Genomic DNA, 27,934 nt, shown 5'->3' with positions numbered 1-27,934 from the left:
TGTCCGTGCATGAGCTGGAGTGGGCGGGGCCGAGAGGCGCTGTTCGCTCTAATGGGGGACGGGGGCAGGTCTCAGTATGAGCAGCAGAGTGGCGCAGCGGAAGCGTGCTGGGCCCATAACCCAGAGGTCGATGGATCGAAACCATCCTCTGCTAGCACAAATGTTTTCATTTTCTCCGCTCGCTCTGCTGGTTGTTTTTGGGCGTGCGGGACAGGGGTGTGGCTGGTGCCGAAGACAGCTGTTTTTGCTGAAATCTTGGTGACCTGTAGTACTGCTGGTGAGAGTAAAGGACCGACCGAGAGCTGGGATGCCTACACCTTTTGTTAATTGCCATTTGAAGGTCCCGTGGAGTCACAGGATGGTTTCGGTTGGAAAGGACCCTTGAAGGCCATTTAGTCCCGCCCCCTGCCATGATTAGGGAAACACAAGCTGCTCAGAGTGCCGTCCAGCCTGGCTTTGAATGCTTCCAAGGGTGGGGCATCTGCCACCTCTCCGGGCTCGGCACCCTCGTGGTGCAGAGTTTCTTCTTTATCTTTCATAGGAAAGCTCCCTTACACACTAAAAGGTCACAAGGCCCCCCGGGAGCCTTCTCTGCTCCAAGATGAGCAGCCCCAGCTGTGTCAGCCTTTCCTCACAGACGAAGTGCTCCTCTGAGCAGCTTCATGTCTTCGTCTGGACCTGCTCCAGGAGATCCTTGTCTTTAATTAGGCACCAAAAGCTCCTTGCACACATTTGTAGTTTTTCCCTGTCTTGTCGGATTAAATGAAACATTGTGGCAATGCCAAACACAGGAAGCAGACTCTCAGTACAAAATGCAGGAAAACAAAATAAAAACACAAATGTGAAAATGTAGAAGTCAATGCATGTGGTATTGAAAGTCTGTATTTGGCCTCTGGATTACATGATCTGAGGAAAAAGGCTCTGTGAACTTAACGGCACAGCTCAGGGCTGTAGAATGTGATAAATAAACAGTGGAATTCTTACATGGAATGAGTACGTGCGGGATACATGGAACAAAGACAAGGCAGGGCTGTTGTTCAGAGCCGTGAAAATGATGGAATTGTGTTTCCCTGAGCTTGGCTCAGTAGGCGCGGCTCGGAAGGGCACATTGTGGGGTTCCATGGTGTAATGGTTAGCACTCTGGACTCTGAATCCAGCGATCCGAGTTCAAATCTCGGTGGAACCTGAAAGTTTTTGCCACAGACATAAATATTTCTTTTCTGCTCAGAACCACGGAAAGTGACTTCAAGGCGTTTTTCATGGACTGTTAGAACACCATAAACATCCCATTCCTCGTGGAATACATATCTAAAGTAGAAGAGTAACCAGTCAGAGAGTTTTCCTGTGTTTCCCCCAGCCCCTCTCACATCTATTATTTATTGCAGCCACGTTAGTACTTTCTTACAAATTATCTGGAGAATCTCACACATGTCACAGCATATTGTTTCTTTTTCTTTCTGTGCTTTGAATCTCCTGTGTGGAAACACAGTTGTGAATTCTGCATCAGCAAAGCTGGTGGCAGCTGCTGAGCTCTGCAGGGATGAGCTTTTGGGGTGTCTCTGACAGCAGTGTCCCCAGTGCTCATGTTTGCTTTCTGCCCTCCTTCCACCAGGGGTGACCTTATTGTGGTGCCCAGAGGGGTTCCTGGAGAGCTGGAGAGGACCTGGGACAAGGGATGGAGTGACAGGACAAGGGGGATGGCTTCACTCTGCCAGAGCGGGGATTAGATGGGAAATTGGGAAGGAATTCTTCCCTGTGAGGGTGGCACGGCCCTGGCACAGCGTGCCCAGAGGAACTCGATGCTCCCTCACTGTCAGCATTCAAGGCCAGGTTGGACGGGGCTCGGAGCAAGCTGGGATGGTGGAAGGTGTCCCTGGGTATTTTTAAGGTTCCTTTCCAACCATTCCACGATTCTGTAAAGACAAGGAATATCGCAGAAACTCGGAACAAACAGAATGTTTAGGTTGTGTTAGATTCCCGTGGGGCAGCCCGGGCACAAGGGCAGAGCGAGCGGCGATTCCCAGCGGGGTTTGTTCGCTCTGTATTAATTGTGGGGGCTGGCGGGGGCAGAGGCACCGCCCGGTTCTATGGTGTAATGGTCAGCACTCTGGACTTTGAATCCAGCGATCCGAGTTCAAATCTCGGTAGAACCTGCCCCCACGTCTCTCTTTTTCTGCTTCAGGGACAGCGGGGACGGCGCTGAAGCTGCAGCCCAGCCCAGGGGGTGTCCCCGACCTCAGCTGGCACTCTTCCCCTTTTTCTTCACTGCAACGAAACTGACGAAATATTTAATATAATTCCTGCTACTTTTTAATTAGATGTTTAGTTGTATTTTACTGCTGTTTTACATTAAGTACTTTTGCGGGGAGGCATTTACACTGTGGGAAATTTCATCAGGCAGATGTGCAGAATTTGGATGTTATTTTTCAGATACACCCAGCTACTCACTTGGAAAATAAGGGCAGAAACACAGTGTTTTGGGATAAACTGCATAATTTAAACAGATATTCCCTCTGCTTCGCTGACACAAACCCTCAGTAGCTATCTTTGATTTCCAGAGCAGCTAATGACATCTCACACCTTGGCTCCCCTCCTCCAAACCTGTCCTACGGGTCACTTGTTTACACAGCAACAGGAACAAGCCTGCTCTGATCAACAGCTCCTCCTCTGGCCAGGTAACCCTTGAAAAAACCACAGAACACCTTCAAATCGAGTTATTATTTAGTAGAAATCCAGGTCCCAACTGCTCAAAAGAACATATGGAAATGTTTGCTCAATTCATTAAATTTTCACACAACCTAGTGATGAAAAAAATCCCTTGTCTGTGTCAAAGCTGATTTTCATCCCTGTTGGATCAGGTCACACACAAAGATCTTTTCCTGTGCAGCAGTGTTCTAAGTTTCTCTGTCCAGTAACCTCAGCACAACCAGCTTCACACACCCCAGCACAAGAGCTTTAAAGCCACAGGGCTTGTCTGCCTTGCAAGGAATAGTGTATTAACTTACAGTTCTAGAGAGCAAATTACCATTCCTACAGCAATCTGGCAACCCCCTCCTTCATTTAGCAGAGTTTGAGGCGCAGCTGTAATCCAAAGTCCATAAAGTGCTGACACAGTATTGGTGGCCCCAGGCAAACCCCCTGGGTGGAACCAGGTGCACTAAAGGGTTAAACTTTGACATCATGGAACGACACGGAACCAGTGCAGAATTGAGTACTGAGATTTATTCACAATTCAAGGCCATGCTGCACTGGAAAACAAAGCACCAAAATCTGGGTACCTGAACATCATCCAGGTATGATCCTGCATTTGGAAATCGGCATTCCTCAGGGGCAGCACAGGTGCTGTGGCTGGGGGAACCCTCCTGCAGCAGGCAGAGGGACTCACAGCAGGCTGGAGAGCTTCAGGGCAAAGCACACAACCCCAAGAGTCCAGCACCTGACATGCTCCAGTCACAACATCCCAAGAGAATTTTATGAATTCATTCACTGTGTCCAGTTCCTTTCCCACAATCCCTCCAGTCTGTAATTTTCTAAAAATCCTTTTATCTCAGCACAAAATTCAAGGGGGAGGTAAAGCACTGTGGCTGTGGCCACGTCAGGAGCTTTTCCTGTTGCTGAAGAGGCAGTAGCAATAGAAATTACTATGGAATCAGGGAATCCAATCAGGGAATTTAATATGCTGTAATTTCAGAAGTGTGGCTACAAACACATATTGTTAACATTAATGGACTTTCCAACTGCAGATTCAAAAGCCAGAATCAAACCTTAGGCAAGTATTTCACTATGTATGAAGCTACAAGGTTTTCTGATATATGTTAAAATTTCAGTGAAAGCAGGTGAAGGGGGAAAGATGAAAAGGAAAGTTCTATCCTGTAAAACTGGCACTTTAAAGAAAAGGCCTTTAAAAAACTACAATATTTAACTCCAAAAGTCTTAAAAAACAAAAGCTGACACAAAAAAAAAAAAAAAACCAAACCCAAAAAGACAACTCTCAGTTACTCAGGTGACTAATTATAATACATTCTGTGCAGCCACTTGCCATGGTTTTGCATAGGAGACATTCAGGGAAGTGATGGAAAGGTTTGTTATGCAAAACCATAACACCACTACAAGCTCAGTAAGATGCCTTCCTTGCCTTTAAAAAGGAATTCTGCAGCAGACAAATCATCAACAGCTCTGCACTGTGACTACCTCAATAGGTTAAAAGCCTTGAGCAGATGGAAGAAATGGTGGATCCAGCTGAAACAGGATGTTTTGGACACTGAGCCAGTGGGAGCAGAGCAGACTGATTTCACCCACTGCCCTGCCCATTCCTGGGCTCCCCCAGCAGCACAGGCAGTGAGGCAAGCACTGGCCAAAGTGCCACCCAGCCCTGGGAGCATCCACCACCCTGCACACACAGTTCTGGGCTCTGCTTGCAGAACAGCAAGGCAGCTCCTGCGTAGTTTACTGAAGATTTCCTCAGAAAAGCAAACTGGTCTTGTACCATTTCACACATAAAAAAATAAGCACACTGTACAAAGAGCAGCAGAGATATAATTTAAACATGCATCCAGCTACAAACCATATATACAGAGAAGCAGGCCTATACAAACAGAACAGGACCACTTTGTTACATTACAATTCTGGTGGAGTTCTTGGAGGAAATCACAGATGAACAAAATGAGACTGAAGGAGGTGGATGTTGCTTCTGAAAGTAATCTGGTTTGAAATGTCACACAACACCCCCACCTTTCTCCAGCACACATCTATCACAGTTCCAGCACACACAGCTCTTCCCACGACTCCTGGACTCCCTTTCTGTACAGAGGTAGATTTCTGTCGATGTTCTGATATTGCACCATGGTAAGTATGGTTCTTATCACCAGGAACAACTTGCAAAGGCTAATTTATATAATTCATGGGCATAATCTCATTGTGGGCATTCAGGTAGTGCAGTAAATCAAATTCATTTGCACTTGAAAGAAAACCTCCCTCCAAGTGCAGTGGTTTGTTATTTAGGTAGAGGTCCAATGGAAAGCTGCAACTTTTAACAGCTTCACATTAAGAGAGCTGTTTCTTGTCAGCAGGGTGACACTTCAGTCTCTCTCCTTTTCAGCCTCCCTGGTCTAGCCAATGCCAGGTCTTGCCTTGCCTCCCCTGATGCTTCATCCCATTCCACTGTGTCCAGGTTAAATGTGCATTTTAAACACTCACAGGTTTTTGCAGGATTTCGTACTCATACAAGCAGTTGTAATATTGAAGAAATTTGCAAGATTGATTCAAACTGCATGAAATGGTTAAAAAAGCCCATCCACACTCAGGCTGCATAAGGAAAGCTAGAACTTTGCTAGCTTCAAACAGCCATTAATTGTGAACAGATCTGATGCTATCAGGAAAATCTGAAGAAGTCTGGCAGGAGTCTCCATTTCTTTTGTCCATCACATTCTTGAATAAATCTCGGACAACTGGGGAAGTTGCAGACAAGCTGAATGGCAGTACCACTTCACAATGTCTGTTAAATGAACCTCTATAGCATATTTATAAAAATAAGTGCATCAAAAATCATGATGCCAACATATTGTAACTCTGATGAGCTCACACGCATTGCTCAGTATTTTTTCTCAGAGGCACCCCAGGAAGTTATTTTTTGCAGAAGTCTTTCAACATGGAGACAAATGAAAGAACAATCTGAGCAAGTTCCACTCTCAGAGAGAAGCCAAAGCATGCAGCACCACTACTCCTGGCTGCAAGCTTGGCAGAAAAGTTACATGGGAAGAAAGTTCTCTTTTTGTACCAATCAACTTATTTGGAACAATTTTAAATGAACCATTTAGCATTAGCTTCCCAGACTGAGTTCCTGTGAAGCATTGGGACACTACATCAGTAAAAAATGGTGGCTAGTTTGGAACGGAGTATTTTTTGCTGAGTTATGGATACAAGGCTTATAAAAATTCATTACATCTCTCCATATACTCACTTGTCCTTTAAAAGGGCCTTTTCCTTACCAAGGTAAGCAAATCCCAAGTTACTTCACACCACCTGCATCAATACTGAAATTCCTGTTGACTGTTTTCCTGTGTTGACAGGGACTGCAGACCTAGAAGTAAAATCATCTCACCCTCTTGGAGGAGCCCCTTTCGTGCAGTGAACCTTCACTTCAGGGAGTAACTGGATCAGGAATTCCACTCCCTGTCCCTGGCAGAAAGGGTTTATGTACCTTGCAAGATCAGGCTTTAGAATGAAGAAATGCAGGATATGACAAACAGTAAAAGTTAAATGACAGTGGCAGGAACCAGGGCTTTTGGAGACTTGTCTGGTTTTGCAAAGCAATGTTTCTTCCCAAAAGAGCCCCCAGCTGGGCAGAGCCTCCCTGCACAGAGGGCTCCAGTGCTGCCCTGCAGCCCAGCACAGCTCTGCAGCGTTACCATTTGATGTCCAAGCTGCTGGTGCTTTGATTTACTGCACTGTAGGTGGTGTGCAGAGTGTCCTGGACCTTCCTGGAGTCCATGCCCTCCAGCCAGTCCTGGTACATCCTCTGCACGTGCAGGTTGGTTTCTGGCAGCCTGACAGGAATTGCAGTGTACACCTCTTCCATCTGGGCAAGCAGGGCTCTGTCTGGTTTGCCATCCTCAGTCTGGGCTTGGCCCTTTCCATTGAGGCACCCTTAGGGAAAAAAAAATTCAAAAGATGGAAGGTGATGGAGATTTGATATGAAAAGCAACTCTCTGTTAAATCAGAATTCTTTTTTCACACTTCTCTAAAGGAAGGGATTTTTTAAAACTTCTTCCCACGCTGTTACAATTTGTATTTACCTAAAGTGACTCCAATATCAACTTCATCTTAATGGAAATGAGGTTTCTATATCACAAATCTTTCTCTGCATTCTCCATGGTTTTATGATCCTAATTATGTTCCTTGTCTTTTCCTGCCCTTGACAACCACCATTTCAGAGCATCCTCTGAGGTTTGGCAGTGCAGTGCTGGCACTTATTTATAGGTCAGAAGAGAACAAATAACATCGTGACTAATTTTAGAAAACTCAATCATTTTTTGAGCCAACCCTGCACCTGTAATTGGTGTTTTGGACCCTTCAATAAACAGTGAGATTTTAGATTATTAAGAAGAGAATTAGGGAATGAAATTAAGTGCCTGCCTGTAAGACAGCTTTCCTTTGAGATTCAAGATACACGTGCAGAACAACTGTGGATCCACAATTATTTTTACCTCCTGGGCAGGCAAGGACTTCTACAAAATGGTAGAAAAACTTTCCTTTTTTCAGCTTCAGGACCATGTTTTGGATATTTCTGAAGCCATAAGCTGCAGCAAAACGCAGCACTGTCTCCCCATCCTTTTCAAGGGTAACTTCTTGAAAGTCCTTGTTCCTGTCAAGACACAGAGAGAACATTTTAACCCCCTGCCCTCCCAGAGGAACAATCCAACTGGGCCAGTTTGTATTCAGATGCTCCAAAGGGAGCAGAACAACTGTAACAGTGAGATCAAGGTGAACTCTTCCACTTTCTAAACTGAGTTAAGCAGAAGCTGGGGTGGAATCTTCATAATAGAATTCTACTTAATTTTAAGTGCAGGTAAGGTTTTGGTAAAACGAGCACCAGCAGGAGCTGCTTTACAGTGAGAGAGCTGCAGGTTTAGAGCAGGTTTAGAGCCTGTAACTGCCTCTCAGACCAGGCTAGCACTAACTGCTGCCACTGCAGCCCCACCCAAAGCAGGGAAGTTCCTGGGCTCCAGGAACCAGTTCCTTGCCAATGCCACAAGGCTCTCAGTGCCTAAGGGACATTTGGACAAAACCCTCAATAATATGCTTTAACTTTTGGTCAAAGTGCTCAGGCAGTTGGACCAAGTGACTGCTGTGGGTCCCTTCCAACTGGAAAAACCCTCTTCTGTTCTAGCTCACCATTCTGTGTAACAAGGATACAAAACTCCAACTTACTTTAGTGCTTTGTAGGTGATCTCCTTGACATCCACGCCAAAAAGCTCCTTTGCAGCATGTTTAAAAATGTGCTCCAGGTAACCATCAGATCTCTTCCCGTCGTGCCTCACTACATCTCCCTCCTTTAAGTCATCAAACCTTAGGGAACAACAAAATGGAAGGTCAGCTCCCCAAATTTCATTCTTTCACTTCAATGAAGTAGTGTGTTTCTCCTCTTCTCTGGCTCCCCCACCAAAAAGTGTTTTGTAGCACTGAGAACGTATTACACTTTTACTTATTACAGCTTGAAAAATGTAAATTACTCAGGACAGCAGTGAGATAATGATGAAAATAATTAATTAACAAAAAGATGCAGGGCTTTCCATGTTGAGAAATATCAAGGAAGAATGCACCTTCATCACAATCTGAAGATTTTGTTAACAACAAAATCTTTTACTGCTCAAGAGCTATTTTGGGAAGAAAATATTTAAATAAAATTATTTAAACAAATGGCCATTTTTTGTCTGTAAGAATACAAAACTACTTCAGATGTTACAAGTCTTTGCTGACAGTTCTCCTGCTTTAGGAGCTGTTTGTCACAGTCTGTAACACTGTGCCAATAAAATCACACCAAATTAGAGCTGTAACCAGGTTAGAACAGTGTACACTGAAAAGAAGTGCTACACTGTGGTTCAGGAGAGAAAATGGGAACTCATATCCCAGGGGCATCTCCTGGAAGTTCACTTCTCCCCAGTTAAAAGCAGCTCTGAAGAGCCCACAGTCACACAGCTCTTTTAATACCCAGCACTTTATCACAAATTGCTGCTGGGCTGGGGCCTGTTTTAAGAGCATGATTTCAAGTTGTTTAAATTTCTCTGCAAGATCTACTTTAAAGACCCCAGAAGAGCAAGAATTTACATCATTAGGTCTCACAGTTGAACCAGTATTTTCAGATTGGTCCTTTTAAAAATGAACATTATTTTCAAACATAAATTGAGGGCACTTGGCTTGTTCAGCATGGAGACTGAGGTCAGACATCTCCAGGGTCTGCAGCTGCTCCTGAGGGACAGCTCTGGTCCCTGCTCTGTGACAGAACCCAGGGAATGGCTGGAGCTGGGCCAGGAGAGGTTTGGGATGGATACAGGGAAAGGTTTTCCCCAGAGGGTGCTGGCACTGCCCAGCTCCCCAGGGAGGCCCAGGGATGTTGGGGTGTCTGTGCAGGGCCAGGGGCTGCACTGGGTGATCCTTGGGGACTCCTTCCTGCTCAGGATATTCTAAGATTCTCTAAACCGAGCTCATGAACCAGCACATTCTGAGTAACAGCTTGTCCTTTCACTGGACAGGCAGGTACAGAATTAAAGCCTGGCTCGTTGTGATTCTGATACAGAATTACATGACTGTCTCTCTGATTATTCCTACAGGAACTTCATTCATTCTCATTCTGTGTGACAGTCTCAGGTAGAAGCAATCAAAGGAGCTGCTCTACAAACACAGCTCTGAAAATATTCCCACTGACCCACTCAAAACTTCTCCCCTCTAGGTCCAAGCAGGATTCTAGCTGGAACTGAAAAGGATTTTTCAAAACTTCCAGAGCTTTCTGTTTTGTGCAAGACAGCACGTTTATTGCTCCACTAGCAGCCCTTTGGAAAGATCCCAAGGAACATCTGCCACAGCTGAACAAAGATCAGGGAGAGCAGCCTCTGTGACTAAGTCTGAGAATTAAACACCACACAGGCTGCTCCCTGAGCCAAGCACAAGGGATGGAAACAAAACCTCTCCAATGCTTTGTGTGCTTCTCATCTAAGCACAGTTCAGTCTGAGCTAATCTTGCAAAACTGACTGCTGTCCTCAGTATAAAAACCAATTAATTACCATTTCCTGAAAGGGTGCTGCTTCTAGCAATCCACATGAACATACTGGGGAGTGGAAATTTACTGCCAGGATGCTGCTGTGAAAGGGAGGGAGCCCAGAGCAGATGGTCAGCCCCAGGACTGTGTCAGCAGCTTTGTGGGAGCTGCTGGACAGGGCAGGTCAGGGTCACAAGGAGAGCTCTGAACAGGGCCAGCCACACTGACTAGCAGGGCTTGAACTTCATACAGTCACATCTATTATTACTGCAAATAATCAGTGTTTATCAATAAATAAATAAAACCAAATAAATAATAAGTAACCCTTAAATATCAATCAGGAGCTAATCAAGTCTTCAAGTCATATATTTTAAAAAAGTTACTTTAAAAAAAGTATTAGGGTCATTACCTCAAATTATCTGCTTTGTATTTAGACAGTACATGCAAATTTATATTATCTGTTTCATATTACTTTTATATATAGCAATGAACATCTAAGAGGATATTTCTGTGGGTTTGGCCACTGTGTAAGGGTGAAGCTGTGATATACTCAGGCTTTGATGCAGGTTTTTTTTTCTCTAAAAAGAAAAACATTCTTCTGAGCAGTTTTACATTTATGTTGTGTGGGAAATGGGTTTATACAAAATTCTCAAAGGTTGACAGAAAACTCACACAGTGTACATCTGTATGCAAACCTTAAAATAAGAAATACTGACCCAGACATTGTTAAGAGAGAAACTGAACTAAAAACAAGTTTCAAAAGATGACCTTACAAACAAGACTAGATACTTTAGAGAAATAAAACTATAGAAATACATTGTAGTAAGACCCACAAGGAGTAATTTTAGATGATTGACTTTAAGACATTTACAACATAGTGCAGCTAAAATTGATAAACCAAGAAATGCTTACAGTGCACTATAATTAAGAAACAGTTGGCTTCTGATTGTAATGGTGTGAATTATAACATCTGTATTGTCTCACCCTTCTCATGAGACTGAAAATAGAAGAAAAGTTTTAAAATGCCTCTCAGCTGCCCCATCTCTAAGTCAAAAAAGAGCTTAACCCAACCATGTTGAATATGCTCCAACATGTCATTTGTCATCCAAACAAGGAAGCAATCCACAACAAAACTACTTACAAACTATCTACAGCTACTTCAGTCACATCTTTCATTGACACATTTTTCTGTTCCATTATTTGGACAATTTCACCTGTAGGAAAACACATGACATTTTACTTTCATCACAAAGCCCAACACACTCAGTGCCTCTGTTTCAGAGACCAACATCCCAACACCTGCAGTGCTTTGTGTCACATTCTCCAGCTCCTCCTGCACTCACCTCCCTGCAGAGACTGAGAAGCCTGACACTTCCTGCCCCAAAGAAAAGGAGCCTTCAGCTTCCCAAACTCTGCTTAGATCCTCAGCCTTTCTGTTAGGCCAGGTCTGGAAATACCCAAACTGCCCTGCAGGATGTTTGGACACTAAGGCTAAAGACAAGATCCTCACCAGGAGGCAAGTGGTGCTATGAATGAGGAATAATTCCTAATAAAAGAATGACCATAAACAAGCCAGACAATTGTTTAAAATATGGATTTACATAACTTTTACCTTCTTTAACAGGCTGTCAAAATACCTGATTTTTAGATGAATAGCAACTTAGGAGGAAAGGATGTGTCACTCTGCCTTTCCTGTGCAGTGCCTGTAATACCAGGAGCACAACAATATGTACTAATTTTTAAAGCAGAAAAAAGCCAACCTTATGACTAAAGCAGACTTGAAAAAAGCAAACTCTGGCATAAAGGCTATTCTAAAAATGGTGATTCACTTATATATTTATAGATGATAAGTTTAAAAAAGTTAACCTGATGTCAGGACACAATCAACTTCTGCTGAATTATACAAGGCATTGTAGAAATCTTCCCTCAAGGCTTCCAGCTTTTTGTCATAACAAGGTGCCACGACTACATGGAAAATTTTATCAGGAGACAAATTCTGTGGAATACAGAAGGGAGCACATGTGAACTCCATGAAGAGCAAAAGAAAGCTTGAAGGATGACAGGGACAAAAATAGTGACATAAACCTCATGCAGGCAATACCAGGAATAAATCCCTACATTAAATCTGAACAATGTTCACACAGGTAATGATTTGGCAGAAGTCAGAAAGCATCAGCAACCAACTTCCAAAGTCTCCTGGCTGGACCAAATTCCCTCAGACCATGTTTTCTGCAGCTTTTTGACTGCCTTAGAAAGTGAATACAAGTCAGGAGTTCAGAGTTCTGGTTTCTGGCTGTCACCCACTCCCTTTCACCCAGAGCAAGCCCTTCAGAATTTGTCTGTCCATGTGCAGACAGCAACCCTTCCCTCCAGAACGTGCCTGTGGCTCCTTTCACATATGGTATGTAAAGAACAGCAATTTTTTCAACATACAAAACTGAGGAGATAAAAAGATTGGTTCCAAGGACACAATGCTTCTATTGAGCTCATACAACAGGGCAATTTCCACATTATTCTCCTCCACTCCTGTAGTGGCTGTGCTGTAGAACTACACAGGCAGCATTTCACACAAAAACCCTTTAAGTGCTATGGATTTAACTTTACCCATAAATATCTAAATCCTTGCACTGGGAGTGCAAGGACTGCTGCCAGCTCACACTGCACTGCATGAAATGAGGTGCTTTGTACATTCTTCTCATCATGGGCACTTGTACAGCACAAAGCACCATTTCTTCTTCAAGTAAAGGACAAATATAATACACTAGATCTGTATCTCAGTATTAAAGCCCATCTTCTCTCTAATGGTAAAAATAAATCAGAATTACTTACCTGCTGCCTGGCAAAGTAGCCCTTCACTAGGGAGCCCATGATCTGCTGAGGAGACTTTGCAGTGCAGATGTGAGAGGTCACCAGGTTGGTGAGTACCCTTTCAGCATAACGGATCCAGCCTGGAACCACCAGAAAATTACAGGTACAGAGGAGTGAGCCATGAGCACAGCAAGTGGCAGCAGTCACACAGCACATCCTGAAAATGATGACACCTTCACAACAGGGAGGAGATGTCTGTGTAGGCTGGAAGCCTCACCTTGGGAGCCACAGGAAACCTCAGGGCTCTGTTAATAATGCTTTAGTCAATAATTCACTGTGCCATGAATTCTAGACCAAGGTCCGCTGTGAACTTCGTGACCTGTTACCCCTTCCTCATGCACAGATTTAACAAAGCAGAAAGAACAAGACCCCAGCTAACAGAAATTTGACCTTCTAGACCTCAGCTCTTGGATCACCACATTCTACAACAAATGCACTGTCTGGCTGCTTAACTGCAGCCTGGTGTTTCCTGAGATTTAATATCCCTGCTCCCCTAGAACAGAAGAGTCACATGAAAGCATTATTACAAGATGCACATGGATTAAGCCTAGGAAAAAATGGCTTTTTTTACTATTGTTAGAGTAGCCACACCTTCAGAAACACCCCCACACTCACAGGAACCCCTGAAATCTCTCAGTATGCAACATCTGTCCTCAGTTCCTCAGGAACCCCCTCTCTCACCAGACCCCTTCAGCATTCCAGCTGGGGATACCCACAGCACCCCAACATCCAGAGCTGTTGTATTATTCCCTAGTAAATGAACAAATCAAGGTATGTAGGGGGTGCAGTTCTTTTTTAGGCTCTGTAGCTCTTAATGAAAAGCCCAGAATCCTTCACAGCAAGGGTTTGGAGCTTTATTCACCTACACTGTGCAGCAGTTAGGCCCACCCTTCAAGGCAGGTGTGTTGCTTTTGGTGCTAAGGAATGATGAAGAAAAACCATGGTTTGTCTTCATGCAAATTAGTGATTACATAAAAGAGAGAAACTGCTGTGCAGTACACGCTGCCCAGGAAGGGGAAAACCTGGAGGTTAACTTTTAAGCTTGAAATTAGCACTCATGTAAAAACACCTGGTGCTGCTTAAGTCAGAACAATACCACAAATGCCAGCAGCAGCACAAAACTGGGATGCAAAGCAGTGCTCAGATGATTTGTCTTTCTGTAGCAGAGAAATCGTTTTCCCAGTGTAGTAAGACTTTACTGATGAAAATGAGAAGATGCTAAGTATTGGGGAAACCCAAGGATCCTCCAGCTGTTTAAATATTCCCAATTCTTGTTATGCACAGACTTCAAGCTGGTTTCCATAGAAAACCTCAAAGGCACAAATCATCTTCAACAAGCATTCATTTCTGCTGTAGGAAAAGCTGAGGACCATGGGTTTATCTATTAGGACTGTACTGAATTGCAAGACTGAACTGGAAGTTTGCCTAATATCCACCTTCAACTGGGACTTCAAATCCAAGACATTACCTACAAAAAAGCTGAATTTATTGGTGCTTGGTAAAAATCTGTATTAGCATATTCTGCATGATAGGTACATCCTGTTGCTTAAATGGCTTTAGTCTCTATTCTGTCCCAATAGAACAAAAACTGCTTCAAACAAAACAAGGACAGTTTTTAGAACACTTTTACTCACCATTAATCACCCTAGCACTCCTGCTATGAGGCTGGTTCATATAATTGGAATATTTTTGATATTGTAGTCATGACCTATAAGGAAATTTCACTACATCCCAGGAGATTTCTGACAGGTATTGTCTGAAGCAATTCCTTAAATAGTTTCTGTCCTTGCAGTGGATGGAACAAGTGTCTTACAGCTGCAGCTCCCACAGATCATTAGTCTCATTAGTCACTGGCTAATTGTACAGGCAGCCTGGGTGAGTGAGCATCCATCTGCACTCCACACACACACACACTGCTGTTTGTGCCCCCACCACAGGGCTGAACTGCAGGGAAAGCCTCAGACACCCCATCCTTATGTCAGGGAACACCAGCACTCATCCACACCTACACCTTGATAAATTCATGGGGATCCTTGGCCATTTGCTGGCTTCTGTTGCCATGAAAGAGCAAGAAAGCATTACAAATTACCACATCAATTCCTGCAGCTGTATCTCAGAACTTTATTTTTGGTGGTTTCTTGTGAGATCATGAAGATGCATGTATGCATCTGCAGGAAATGCAAAAAAACTAAGCAAACTTTTGCTACTGTAAAACCCCATTCCTGGAAAAGAAAACTGACTGGGACAAAAGCATCAGAATCCTCAATACTTATGATCTTCCTGCTGCAAGTCTGCCCCACTGGCTTTTCTGGGAGGACACAGAGGCTGGCAGTGCCTTAAAAACACCAGATTTTCCAGAGCAAGTACTTCATGTTCCTCACCAGTACATTAGTACTTCATGTACATTAAGGAAGGGAACTGATTCTTTTGAGTTATTACATATACTATCAGTAGTAACACTGCTGTTCTTTCAACAGGAAAACCCAAAGACGAGCTCACTTTCTCCCCAGAGAGCAGCAGGAGGTGCACAATTAAGACAGGGACAAGAGCACAGCTTTTCTCAGGGTCTGGACTAAGCAGGCTCTGCTCTTTGCTCATGGTAGGTGTCACACCCCAGCCTGCTGCAGAGGGTGATAGGTCTGTGCAAAGTCACACACCAAGATAAAAAAGAGTAAAGCATTTATACTCGAGTTCACATTGACCTTGCACCTACAGAGCTGTATAAAAACCATTTTGTGCTAAATACACCCAGTAAACAACATTTCTGGGACAAATTTATGTAATGTGGGGGTAGAAAGAGGAAGGAGAAAAATGAACAGAAAATGCACACAGACAAATAAGGACAGGAAACACAGTGAACTGCCTCATTTGTACAATGACTAATCAGGATTTTTGCTTTCTCTAATTGCTGACAAAGAAACATACCATGTTTTCAAAATGGATTTACAGTGATATTCTGGGTTAGTTTCCCAGAAATGGAAAGCACCCATGCTTCTGTTACCACCTCTATCACAGCAGAGAGCTGACACCAAAACCAGCACTGGCACCAAAAACTCTCTCGTGCAGACCACACAAGGACAAGGAAAGTGCTCCATTAACTATTTTAAAGTATTTCCACTGAGAGCAGCAGACAATCTGAGCTCTGTTTCCAGATGAAACTAATTAAAATTACCTCAGAAATTCTAAAAGAAATCCTCATGTTTTGAATTTTACCTAAAGCAAATACAAGACAAGAAAATGAAGTAATGGGGGTGTTTCAGCTGCACAGGTTTTACATGAAAAAAAGCAATATATGATATGTCTGCTCCTGAAGATAAGAGGTTACACTAAGATAACAGTAACAGAAAAGAGAAATGTTTTTAACATGTATGTAGTAGTTAAAGCATAACCCATATATTTCCACTACAAAATACACAGAACAAACAAAAACACAAGTATAATTCAAACAGCAGTATTTAAACTTCAAATCAATGACAACAGCAGATTCTGGGGATCACTGCAACTCATGATCACTAACATTTCTTCAATAAATGCAATCCACTTGAGTTATTTCAAAGCTAGCAAGAAGTATTTTGGTATTTTTATCAGCCTTTTGAAAAGCAACACTATGAACTTTAGGATGGAGTTGATGAGGGTGTTAGGCAAAGGAGTTACTTCTAACTCCTTTTTGATACTTCTTTTTTAGGTATGTGACTTTTTACTTGAAAAGGTGCTGTGCTAACAATGGAAAAAGTAGGCAGTGACTGCATGTTCTGCATCCTTTCAGCTGGTGCAAGTGCAGGTTCTGCTCATAACAGATCATGTTTTCAGGTGCAAGGTTCTCAGAAGTGAGACATTCAGGGAGTCAAGTCTGTGACATTTCATGTGAGAATTACTTTCCAGGTGTCAGACATATCCATCTCACAGTCATCACAAGGAATGTCTCTTGCTACTTTCCTCTAGGCTTAAGTGGCAAGTTCTAAACTCTGCTTAAGGTAACAGAGGTTGTGGTTTAATTCTATCAAAGTTCCTTTAAGATTCTTTTCTATGAGGAAATGCCCAGTTAAACTTTGTGGTCTGAACACACAAGAAGCACCCACTAAACTCCTCCATTCCAGTTCTGATTCTCAATTCCAAGCACTGAAATGCACTCAGATCACCAGTGATGCTGGGAACAAACACTGTGTGCTTGGTGTCCCTCAAAAGCAAATCAAAAATGCTCTAAGTTATGTAAGGCTCCCAGAGGAAGCCACCCTTTCCTCAGCTCCTTGGTAGTTCCAGTTTGAAGGGCAGGAAGGGTGGATAAATCAGTTCTCACCAGGGCAAGCAGAGGCAAACATTGGTAAGGCATGTTCCTCCTGGTTCCTCCGTTGGTAGCGCTGCACAAATTCCCTCTGGCTCTCCAGGATACTGAAATCTGCAGCTATAGTGGTGTCAAACACATAATGCACCCCTAGGGAAGCAAGCAGAAACAGCACTAGAATGTTTTCCACCTCACAAACCCCTTTCCAAGTTCCAGGCCCATGAAAAATCTTGAAGGATCAACAGGTATGTTCCTTCCCTTCTGTACATTTTCACAAACAGCAGTCATAAATAAAAGCCATACACTGCAAAAACATCTTCTACATCCTGAGTTTAAAAGGACCACCAAGAGGCTAATGCTGCCAGCAGCCCTGCAAACATTTCTCTGCTTCCTTCTGAGCACTTTGCATCTCTCACTTTTGGATCCTGCTCAACTGAAGAGCATGTCACGACTCCTGGGTGATACGCAGTGACTCTTGCAAAGAAATGCTCTTTTCAAGACATGCTGAAGTCACAAAAAATCATATCCAGCTAAGAGGCATATCTGCCATTGCTCAAGTTGTTTGCAGAGCTACAGGAGCATATCACCAACAGAGCAGAGACCTGCTGGCTGCTCATTTGGCAGCACACTCCCCATGAGCCTACGTAGCACTGAGCACATCCCCGCAGAAGTGAGGGTAGATAATGAATGCATTCCAGGAAAACTGGGGCCCACCAGAGCTCAGGAATGCTTTGAGATGAAGAATATACACTGGCTACACAGATGCATCAGAAAAAAACATGAAAAATGAATATATATAGATACAGATAGAAGGAAACAGTTTATGGGTTTATTACTGTCCTTTTTCTTTCTTCAAGTAAATTTTAAAAATTGCAAACTTACAAGGAAAGTGGCTTTTGCTTTTTATCTAAAACTATGTATATAATGACCAAAGGAAATACAGCTTTAACATAAAATAGGCAAATACAACAGTTCTTGTAATTTCAAGTTACAGGAAAAAAACAGAACTGAGAACCTCCTAGAGATACAATGTCTCAAAAGGACTGAAAGGAACTTAGAATAAGAATTACCTTCTCCCTCAAGTTTTACTATAATGGGATGCTTGTGACTAAGCCCTCCCTGATTTCTTGGTAGCCAAGGTTTTGGAGGCAGCTCCACAATGTCCTTCTGTTCTGTGACCTTTCCTGGGAGCAGGGAATGTCCCCAGTCTGTTTCTCACAGTGCTCTATGTGGCACTGGTGCCTGGCTGGAACCTCACAGAGCGTGGAGTCCAAACTCTGAACGAGGTTGTGCAAGGGCACTTTAGGACTGTTTAACAAAATACCATGGAATGGAATCCCACCACTGGTTTTGCTCAGGAGGAACACTAAAGGTCATCCAGTTCCACCCCTGCCATGGGCAGAGCCACCTTCCCCTGTCCCAGGTGCTCCCAGCCCTGTCCAGCCTGGCCTTGGGCACTGCCAGGGATCCAGGGGCAGCCCCAGCTGCTCTGTGCCAGGGCCTCCCTGCCCCTCATTTCTTCCTATTTAATCTAACCCTGCCCTGTTTCACTCCATGCCCTTGTCAGAAACCCTCTCCAGCTCTCTTGCAGCCCCTTCAGGTACTGGAAGGCTGCTGAGAAAGCAAAACCAACCAAAATGATCCCTCCTTTTCTGCTTCACCACCATGACAAATGCAAACTTACCAAGACTTTTGAGGAAACCACAGAGTCTCTTGGCTGCTTCATTCACAGAGAGACTGAATTTAGCAGCAAAATAAGGCAATGACTGAGGGCATAGAGACACTGCCAACACTTTGTGTTTTGAGGTATCACATTTCTGGTAAGTAAAACAAAGAGGGGAAAAAAAAAAAAGTCATTAAAACAGGGTAAGGCTCCTCGCTTTCCCTTCCTTTCCCATTCCTGGAGTTATTCCTTAGAGTCTCAATGCTTCAGTGGGCCACATCATTAAAAACCCTGTGAAACAACCCTCAAGTTGCAGCAGAACAGGATGTTCCTCTGATCCTGACATTGTTCATCCCCAGTCATCTGCAGATGTTTCTTTTCTAGAACTCAGGGGAAATCTATCCCTGTGGTTGGATTCCAGGTGGCCTAAGGAAAGTTAAGGGACATTCAGCACCTCTGATGTTCTAGTAGGATGAAATATTCTAGCAAATAGGAAAAGAGCTGTATGTTTAAACATTTACAAAGAATGTTTACAGAAGCAGGGGCATTCAAAGCTGTAACTACAACCCAGCTAATTACACATCTGATTTTTTGTTAAGGCTCCTGTGCATTTACTGCAGTTGTTGAGGGAAAGTGGCAAGATGGGACTCTCAACAAATCAGCATTTGTAGGCACTGAGGAATCCTATGGAAGTACCCAGTGTATGGTGTGGAACTGTGCAGCTCTAATGATCGTGGCCTTTAGCTGAAGATTAATCTTGTGTTCTAGCTGGGACATTGTCCACACCAGTGGAACCCCTGGAAGACAAAGCAGGACTGCTACAGACAAGTGTCATCACCCTGCAAAGGCCAGAGCCCTCAGTCTGTACTGACCCAAATGTGGACAGCAACCCTTCAAGGAGAGCTCCTGACTCAGAGCTCATGACTGCCCCTTGCCTGTGTTTGCACCCCTGGAGCTGTGATGAAGGTACCTGACTGCCTTGCTGTTGTAGGATCCAGGCCCTCTTAACAGGACCCACATGACCCAAAAGATGATTTTCCCCCCATTCTCTTCTAATTTTCTTGCAAATGACAACATCATTCTGTGTGGACAGTTTAAACTCCTAAGAAATGTAAGTACTATGTAATGAATCCATATTTATGGCACACATGTATAGATCAAGAAGTTTCAATCCTAGTAGCTTTGCACATAAGTCTGGAGCAGAACTAAAATAATTAATACCAGGTTCTAAAGATGTGAGCACTACACACAGCAACTAACTCCTAGAAAAAACAGAACTCAGCAGAAAATAAAACAGCAATAGAACACTTACAAGGTTTGCTAAGAATACGGAGAAAATGTAGTCAGGTTGAATATATATTAAAAAGAATTCTAATTTCAAGAACAGGTCTTTACAGGTTTGTATAATGTGGGTATATTAGCACCAAAGCCACCCAGAACAGTCCTAGCAGTGAAGGTATGAATATCTATAAACACTGAACTACAGAATAATTTGTTAGTGCAGTAATGAAATCATCACATTGTCAATAAATTTTCCTTCTGCAGGTGCAGAAACTTTCCTCTGGTGTTTACATTAAGTGCTGTGGCCTTGCAACTCCAGTACAAAATTATTTTAAGTACTTTTAACGTTTTTGTTGCCTGACTTCCTCTTTGGAAATAGCATATCCTGACAAATCTTCACATTATCTGACTTGGGAAACCAAGCTGCTTAGTCATTGTGTAACTGCCTCCTCCTCACAGAAAACAGTGGGGTATTGTTTGGGTCACTTTACCTTATTAAGGTTGAGAACACGAAAGAATTCCTTCTGATTCTGTTGGAAAACTCTGGCTCCTTCTTCCAATGTCATGCAACTGTCACAAGCTAGGCAGTCGCTAAGGAGTATTTTAGCATTAGCCAATGTATCAAACTCATTTTTCTGGGGCAAAAAAAAGAAGTAAACAAGTATTTAATAATGATCAAATGAGTTTCAACATCTCCGCAATGAGCCAGATGAAAAGCAAACACAGTATCCCTGTTTGGTTTAAAGCAGGACAATCCACAACACTTGCATAAGATCCAAGATTATTTACAGGTAAACAAAATAACATGTTCCATCCCAGTCATAGCTCTGCTCCTCCTATTACTGTGAAACTGCAAAATGTTTAAGTGTAAACAAAACCCTAAATTTAGCCCCTAGTCCATATGCTAGTAACTTAATTTGCACTGTGCTTCAGAGCTGACAGTCCCCATCAAATCACCAAGCAACTGAGAAAACTTTCCCTTGAACTGTTAAAGCTCTTGAACCAGATGTCCCTCTAACAGCAAGGTGGCTTAGGCTTCATAACACGAGGTAAAACAAAGAGAACACAGTCCTGCTATTGCACTGAACATATTCTGTGAGATCAAGAGTTTCACATTCCCACCTACAACACTACCTCAGCTCACCTGAGAAAAAGGAAAACTTGGATATAAAGAATAAGCACATATTTTGTCCACTTGTACAATCAAAACTCTTCTTCTTATAAGTTCTGTCTCTGTTCTGAAGACTTGATATCAAGAGATTTGGCATTCCAAATTTTTAGAACTTAGAATTTCTGTTTTGTGTTTGCATTGTAAGGGCTTTTATTGCACCTTTTTATAAGGTTTTTGATTCACATATTAAGGGATGTCTACAAGACCTCATAATTGTTTTCAATTGCTTGTTGTTTATTGTTATACTTAGTTGAAAGTTGTCTCCTTATAACCTTCTTTGGAGGGCACAAAAGAATACAGAGTCTAATACAGCTTTTAGAAGGAACATTACCTCTTCAGAGCCATCATTTGAACTCAATGCATCAACAGATGCACTTTGTGTATCATCATTTTTCTGTTTTTTACTGCATTCCTGAAACAAAACATAAAATGCGTGGATTATGCAAAGCCTGTTCACCGTTCTGTAAGAACACTTTTGCAGAACTGTCATTAACCAGTTAACTGCCATTAACAGTTCATGCCATTAACCACTGATAGAGTTATTTACAGTGTTCTGGAACACATGCAAAACCCTGCGTTCAAAGTGCCATTGCTACGATGGAAACAATTTCCCCGGAATTCCCCTGCTCCATGGCTTTGAGAGCTCTGGGCGGTGTGCTGACGCGAGGGGCTGCCCCGGGCAGGCACGGCGGAGTGGAGCGCACGGGCACGGCCACACGCGGGCGACAAGGCGCCCGGGGCTCCCCGGGAGCTGTCACGGTGAGGACGCGGAGCTCGGTGACCTTGGGGCCGGCGGCCAGCGCCGCTCGCCCCGCCGGGGCTGCCGGACGAGGCCGTCCCGCGGGCAGCATCCCCCGGTGCCCGAGGCGGTGTGCCCGCACGCCGAGGGGCGGGCAGGGCCCGGCCGGGCACTCACCTTTTTGGTGCAGTTCTCGCACTTCATTTGCGGCGCGGCCGGCGCAGCCCGGCCCTGGCGCGGCTGCCGCGCGGTCCTGGCCGCCGGGGCTGCGGGACAGGAGAGAGCGGCGCGGGAGGTGAGAGCCGCACGAGCAGCGCCAGCCCGACCCCGGTGCCCTCCCTCCCGTCCCCGCCGCCCTTTGTTGCCGCGCCCGCCCCGCCGGGCGGTCCCGGGGCGGGGGCGGCCCCGCCGCGCTCACGTGTCCCGCAATTCCCTCGCCCGGAATTACCCCGCAAACGCCGCCGGCCCCCGGCGCTGCGGCCGGCACCGAGGGGCCCCGGAGGACACGCGGGGCGGGCAGCGCTGGCCGACCCCGCGGGGAAGGTGCCCCCGCAGCACGGCCCTGGCCCCGCACGGGGAGCGGAGCCGCCGCACCCCCGGCTCTTCAGAGCCCCCCGCACCGAGGTTACGGGAGGACGGGCGGGCACGACCCGCAGCTCATCAGCTCCACCGGGAAAAAAAATAACGACAGGCGAAACCCCGCCGAAAGCCCCAGTGCAGCCTGTCGGGGGGCAGCGGGGCGCAGCGCCGGTCCCGTACCTGCCGCCGGGGCTGTGCCTGTGGCCGCAGAGCGGGCGGGGCGGCACCGCCTCCTCCGCCGCCTCCCCGGCCGCGCCCGCCGGGCTCATTGCGGACCTGCGCCGCCGCACGTACGCGGAGGGACGCCCCCATCCCGGTCCCCAGCCGCCCGGGACCCCCGGGCCGCACTGATCCGCCACGCCTGCCCTCCGCGCCCGGCTCTGCCCGAGGCTTCGCCGCTTCTCTGGAGCGTCCCTGCGTATTTTTTCACAACGCGCTCCTCTGTTATATCGTACAAAGGGTTTTTTCCCCCCTCGATTTTTGCTTTTTCCTGATGGTTTTAAAGTGAAATGACACTCTGCGAGTTACTAAATACAGCATCATCACCATTTTATTTAACCAATATACTGGATTTCCCATTCCTGTAACAAAACACAAGTACCAGCAATGCTGTTCCCAGGCAGGAATCACAAATCCTCATGAACAGGATTATTAAACAGACATCAGCCTTCCACAGTCTCAAAGGCCCCGGAGTATTAATCAAGATGCTTATGATTTCTTGTCTTTCTGAATCTCAGGTTGTAGGATTTAGTCAGAAAGGTTCGATCAACATTTTGCTCCATTTTTAACCCCCGGCCATATGAACACACATGTACACGCAAACGCCTACGGCTACACAGAGAAGTTTTTCAAGTGTAAAATGACATTTTATAAACTAAACCACAGAACTTCCGAAAAACATGCAATTTCCTGCCTAAACTGCAACTCTTCTATAACACTGGGTAAATCCCCTCCTCTTACAGTCACCTCTAATGCTTCAAGCCACAGATGGTTTTTGAGCACAGGGGCTGGAGACAGGGACAGCTAGAGAGGTTTGTTACCCAAACCCACAACTTTAAACACTTGTTCCATGTTAAGGATACTAAAGATAACCCCAGAGAAGAATGCTGTGCTTTTTTTATTTTTTAATTTGCAGACTATAGGTGAGTTATCACCGAGGTCAGAGAAATCAAGAATTCCTTAGCTTAACCATGATGAAAGCAAACAGAAATGTTTTCATACTTACCACTTAAAGAAAAGTAAGCTGATGCTGCTTTACATATACCCTGGAAAAATATCACTAATCCTGGCTTGAGGTAAAAACTGTAATAGCTTTGGTAATAATTTTCTGTGCCTCTGCTCTCTTCATTCAAATGCTCTAACATTTTATATTAGCATATTAGCCCAAGCTTTTTAAAAGCACCACAACCACTCCTGAGCAATTCCTATGTGATCTAAGAATTTGCATTTCCTACAGACTTGCTGGAATGCAGCATTATCTGACATCTTTTTTGTTCCTGTGGATGAGTATTTTCATACAAGAAAAGCACCTTATTCCACTACGATACAACAGCTATAGCTTCATTAACCTATAAGGTGATAGATGAAAAGTTCTAAATTAAAAATGTGGTGAGATTTACACTTAAAGAAACAGCTAACATCTTCCTGTTTCACACTCTGATTATACTTACATTTATTATCCAAAACTAGTGATTCTTCAAAAGACATGTCAGTTTTTGATATTTCTGTAACTACAGATAATATTTAAAATATTTTTTATTTCACAGAATCACAGAGCAGTTTGGGTTGGAATGGACCTTTGAAGGTCATCCAGTCCAAACTCCTCTTCCTCTAGACCAGGTTGCCCCAAGCCCCATCCAGCCTGGCCTTGAATGTTTCCAGGGATGGGAATCTCTGGTCAATTAAGTCATCTGTTAACAGGATTGGATTAAACACATTCTTCTGCACATCATCAAAGGGCAGGAGACTAAACTTCCCCCCATATTTCTTGTATGAAAAACAGAGAACTGCATAGAAATGGAAGCATTTTGCAAGAATATTGAGGACATCTTAGGTACATACATTAAGTATCCCTATTTCATCCTTCATTTTAGGAATACTTGGATTTAATTTATTTCTATTTAAAAATGCAAACAAAAAGAGCTAAAACTTACAGAAACTGAAGAATGTGCAAGGAATCTCTGTTTCAGTGCACAGTATAAGATTATATTTGTGAAATCATTAGATAATTAGATGTCTCATTTATTTTATTGCCAAGAGCGCTCTGTGCTTTCCATTAACTATGGATGCCATTTTCCCACAGAACAGTGGATCTTTGATCAAGCCTCACAGTATGCCTGATAACCTGAGACACTGAGCACTATCCTGCTTTCATCTGGGGAGGTGACACCACCTTTGCAGGGCTGCTTCCCAAAAGCCTCACTCTCTAAAAGCTTTCCTATGCCAGCGCTTAAAGGCTTCTTTTATGGCCACTGTTGATGTATTTGGCCTCCATGTAACATTCATCCCTGCACCTGAAGCATTTGCACCCTAATGAAATGGAGAAATAAGAATCTCCCTGTGAAAACAAACAACTGCAAGTGTTACAGGCTTTGCATCGGTGCTGCAGGGCAGTGCCAGCTGTAAATGCCCCCTTGCCACCGTGACAGCACATGCCACTCCCCAGCTGTCAGAATTGGGCAATAAATCTTGGCTACAGCTGGTGGACATGTATTCCCTGAAATCTGTGCTCTGCAGGCTGCACACACACTGTTCCCACCGAGGTCAGGGGCAGCACAGAGAGCTCCTCCTGCGGGATGAGCTCATTGCTAACAGGACTCGCAGCCAATTCTCCAGCCAAAGCGTTTGGTGGCTGCTTCCAAGCAAGCACTCTGGGAATTTATCCTGGCATGTCAGTGAGATCACATGCCTATTGCATAGCTGAATTCCTGAGTTTAAGACCTTAGGGAGGAAAAATAAATACAAGGAGTTAGAAAAGAATATTTAGGGAAATGGTCTGAAATAGGAAAAAGCACCAGAATTACAGACATGTCAAACTAATTAAAAATAAAGGCCAGTTCTATTCTATTTACATGTTCTTGAGTTTAGGTTAATGACTTAAATGTTGAAAGTGTGTTTACTACACAAATAGAACATAAACACTTCCACAGAATATGTTTTTACATTGTTGAGGAAGAAGTCTACAAATAGTCAATCACATATTCCTGAATTGTTTATTTTGGAAAATAGTTTTTGTTTCTGCAGCAGTGGTTTGAAATTCATGCTGTTCTTTAGGTTTAGGATCAGGTTTCCAAAATGTTCCTTCTTCCTTTTTCTATTGATAGGCATAACAGCACTCACCTACTTTAAAGAGCTGATGTAAAATCCCCTAATTTTAGAAAAAATGCTGTAGGAATCATTAATGGATAGCAGAAGCTTACAAGGATCCTTGCCATATTTATTTTGATTGTGCATGTATGTGGTATTTCCCATGGTTGAAAAAATTTCTCTGTAACTCCGTAATTAAATTAAGTCAAATCAGGTTATCCTAGTGTGACCTTTGAAGAACTGCAGAAGTAGAGAGTTGCTGATATTTTTGCAGTTAGTAACACAATAATAAAACATATGCTGTGTGCTTTATGCTGAGTGGAGGGACAGATGAATTTCTTACTTATTTCACTCTGCTCTACACACAAGAAACCTTTTGTCTTATATCAATCAAAACAGCTTAACATTTGGTTTCCAGAGAAACCAGTTGCTTATAAAAACTGATTGACAGCTAATTAGACATAAATTTCTTCCCAGAAGACTCAGTCAGCTGCTTGTTTGGGTTGAGCACACGTGATACTTATTACTTCCTATTTTTCATCCAAATCCAGCAGCTGGTACCTTGTGACTCACGAGCAGGCCAATTCATTCTTGCAGTTCCTCACTGCCTTTTCCCATTAACACTCTTACACAAAAACTGCACATCAGCTGGTATTTTCCAGTACTTACACTTAAATGTCTGTACCATGAACTCTGGGGTGTTTTTTCCCTATCTTCACTCTGGAATGTTATGAAAGTCACTGGTCAAAATCTCAATTTGCCAGAATAGTGTTGAGAACAGCTAAACAAACTTCTATCATCTCATGGTCCTGAGCAAACACTCCAGAATATATTCATGTTTGGAAAAAAGCCAAAATTAGAGGATTTCATCCAGGAAGGACAATTCTGTGCAACTGAGAGAGGACCAAATATCATGTAGATGAAGTCACACACTGACTTAGAATAATTTAAGAAGTTAAGTTAAACTACAGATGTCTGCACTTCACCCATCCTGCCTGACATAAGCAGTTGCTCTAATGGATTGAACAGGAACAGCTCTCCCATGTGAATGATGTTTGACTGAAACATGAAAGATTTTCCAAATGCAGCCTATTTGTCCACAACAGGAAAATTACTCTATATTTCAAGCGAATTAGAAACTTTCCTCCCCAAATAACAGATTTTCAAACCCAAGCCTTCAGCTGACATAAAATTCAGAAAACTCATGACATCAATGTTAGACCTGTAAGATTATCACTGATATTTCTGCTTTGCAAATATAAGTGATGTCCAGGTGTTAGAAAAAACAAGTTATTTGTTGGTGAAATTGCCTTGTTAAAGTCTAGGACTTGATAATGCTTTAATGATCTCAGACCTAGCAGAGGCTACAAAGTCTGAGAAAAAAGGATGCCCACTGGCAGTGGACACAAAGAATGCAGAATTTAGGGGCCATATGGCAAGAACTCCCAATACGAGGAAGAAACAAATGAAGCCAACTCAGCAACTGAAATCAGCTCCAACTGGGTAAAAGGGAATTCTAGCAGGTGGAATCTGCAACCACTGACACAAGAAACCCACCTACAAGAAGGAAAGACTGAGCATGCAGACTTAGTAGCATGTCAAGTGAATCATAAACCAATAGAAGGCAGAATACTAATTATTAAGAGAACTATGTAACTTGTAGGCAGTGAGCAGTAATGTCTTTATTTGCTAAAATGTAGTTAAAAGCTTTGGTGTGCTTGATCTGTGGAAACGTCCACCTTGCATCCTGTGCAGAATAAACAACATCTCCTTCCTAAAGGAAACTCTGTGTTTAGAGAGCTCCTAAAATGGGCAGCACCTCTCTGCAGCCCTTCCAAAGCCACCTGGACGCGTTCGAGGTGTGTCAGCAGGGGTCGGACTGAGCGATCTCCAGAGGCTCCTTCCAACCCCAAGTGTTGTCATTCTGCCAGAGCCGAGGCACAGCACCAGCGCTTTTGTAGCAGTGCTGCCATTGAGAACCCAGAGGTTTTCTGGCCTCAGCAGGAGCTGTCCCAGCCTGGGGACAGTCCCCAGGGCTCCCCTGCCCTCCCCGACCCCCTCATGAAAGGGGCCATGTCCACCTCACCCATCGCGGGTCGGTCCTACTGACTCCACTAAGGCTCTCCCACACAGCCAGCCTCACCCTACAGCAGCTCACTTCTCTCGTCACGCGACGTTTCTGCTCTTTCCAAGCACCGCTAAAGTAAAACAACAAAGCAAAGGAAACATCGACGCTCTTACTTCAGCAGCATCCGCGGGCTCGGGCGCCATGCTGAGTACTGGCGGCGCG

General features: G+C 44.0%; 1 protein-coding gene, 1 long non-coding RNA gene and 3 other non-coding genes across 6 annotated transcripts in view; 4 read left to right on the top strand and 1 right to left on the bottom strand.

Moving 5' to 3' along the window:
- LOC121349239 overlaps positions 1–4,663 on the top strand; it is a 5,697-nt gene extending 1,034 nt beyond the window's left edge. Inside the window, exon 2 of the long non-coding RNA XR_005954482.1 lies at positions 2,183–4,663. This is a non-coding gene — a long non-coding RNA (uncharacterized LOC121349239). The remainder of the gene's footprint in view (positions 1–2,182) is intronic.
- On the top strand, positions 83–154 carry TRNAM-CAU. Its single transcript has one exon. It is a non-coding gene; the product is annotated as a tRNA-Met (tRNA).
- TRNAQ-CUG lies at positions 1,115–1,186 on the top strand. The gene has a single exon. It is a non-coding gene; the product is annotated as a tRNA-Gln (tRNA).
- On the top strand, positions 2,082–2,153 carry TRNAQ-UUG. Its single transcript has one exon. It is a non-coding gene; the product is annotated as a tRNA-Gln (tRNA).
- On the bottom strand, positions 4,517–27,934 carry NARF (nuclear prelamin A recognition factor). Of its 2 annotated transcripts, none has more exons than XM_041459473.1 (11): positions 27,886–27,934; positions 21,352–21,432; positions 20,341–20,484; positions 18,590–18,722; positions 16,921–17,055; positions 12,585–12,703; positions 11,622–11,751; positions 10,897–10,969; positions 7,930–8,067; positions 7,206–7,363; positions 4,517–6,645 (listed from the first exon to the last, which is right to left on the bottom strand). In XM_041459473.1, the coding sequence occupies exons 1-11, from the start codon at positions 27,913–27,915 to the stop codon at positions 6,404–6,406; spliced, it is 1,383 nt and encodes a 460-aa protein (XP_041315407.1). In that variant the 5' UTR covers positions 27,916–27,934; the 3' UTR covers positions 4,517–6,403. The 2 variants fall into 2 exon arrangements, with proteins under 2 accessions (XP_041315407.1, XP_041315408.1); XM_041459474.1 differs by lacking the exon at positions 27,886–27,934 and adding an exon at positions 21,937–22,524.

The sequence above is a fragment of the Pyrgilauda ruficollis genome, unplaced genomic scaffold (genome assembly GCF_017590135.1).
Source record: "Pyrgilauda ruficollis isolate IOZ18807 unplaced genomic scaffold, ASM1759013v1 scaffold136, whole genome shotgun sequence".
NCBI lineage: Eukaryota > Metazoa > Chordata > Aves > Passeriformes > Passeridae > Pyrgilauda > Pyrgilauda ruficollis.
This window is presented reverse-complemented; position numbering and strand designations above follow the sequence as displayed.

What these genes read in the sequence shown, in the direction of transcription:
- NARF (XM_041459473.1), bottom strand. Translation starts at nt 27,915, where the DNA reads ATGGCGCCCGAGCCCGCGGATGCTGCTGAA. An exon ending in AGCCCGCGGATGCTGCTGAA is followed by an intron (nt 21,433 to 27,885) that starts GTAAGAGCGTCG and finishes GTTTTGTTTCAG; the next exon opens with GAATGCAGTAAAAAACAGAA. An exon ending in TGATTGTGTCCTGACATCAG is followed by an intron (nt 10,970 to 11,621) that starts GTTAACTTTTTT and finishes GTTTTCCTACAG; the next exon opens with GTGAAATTGTCCAAATAATG.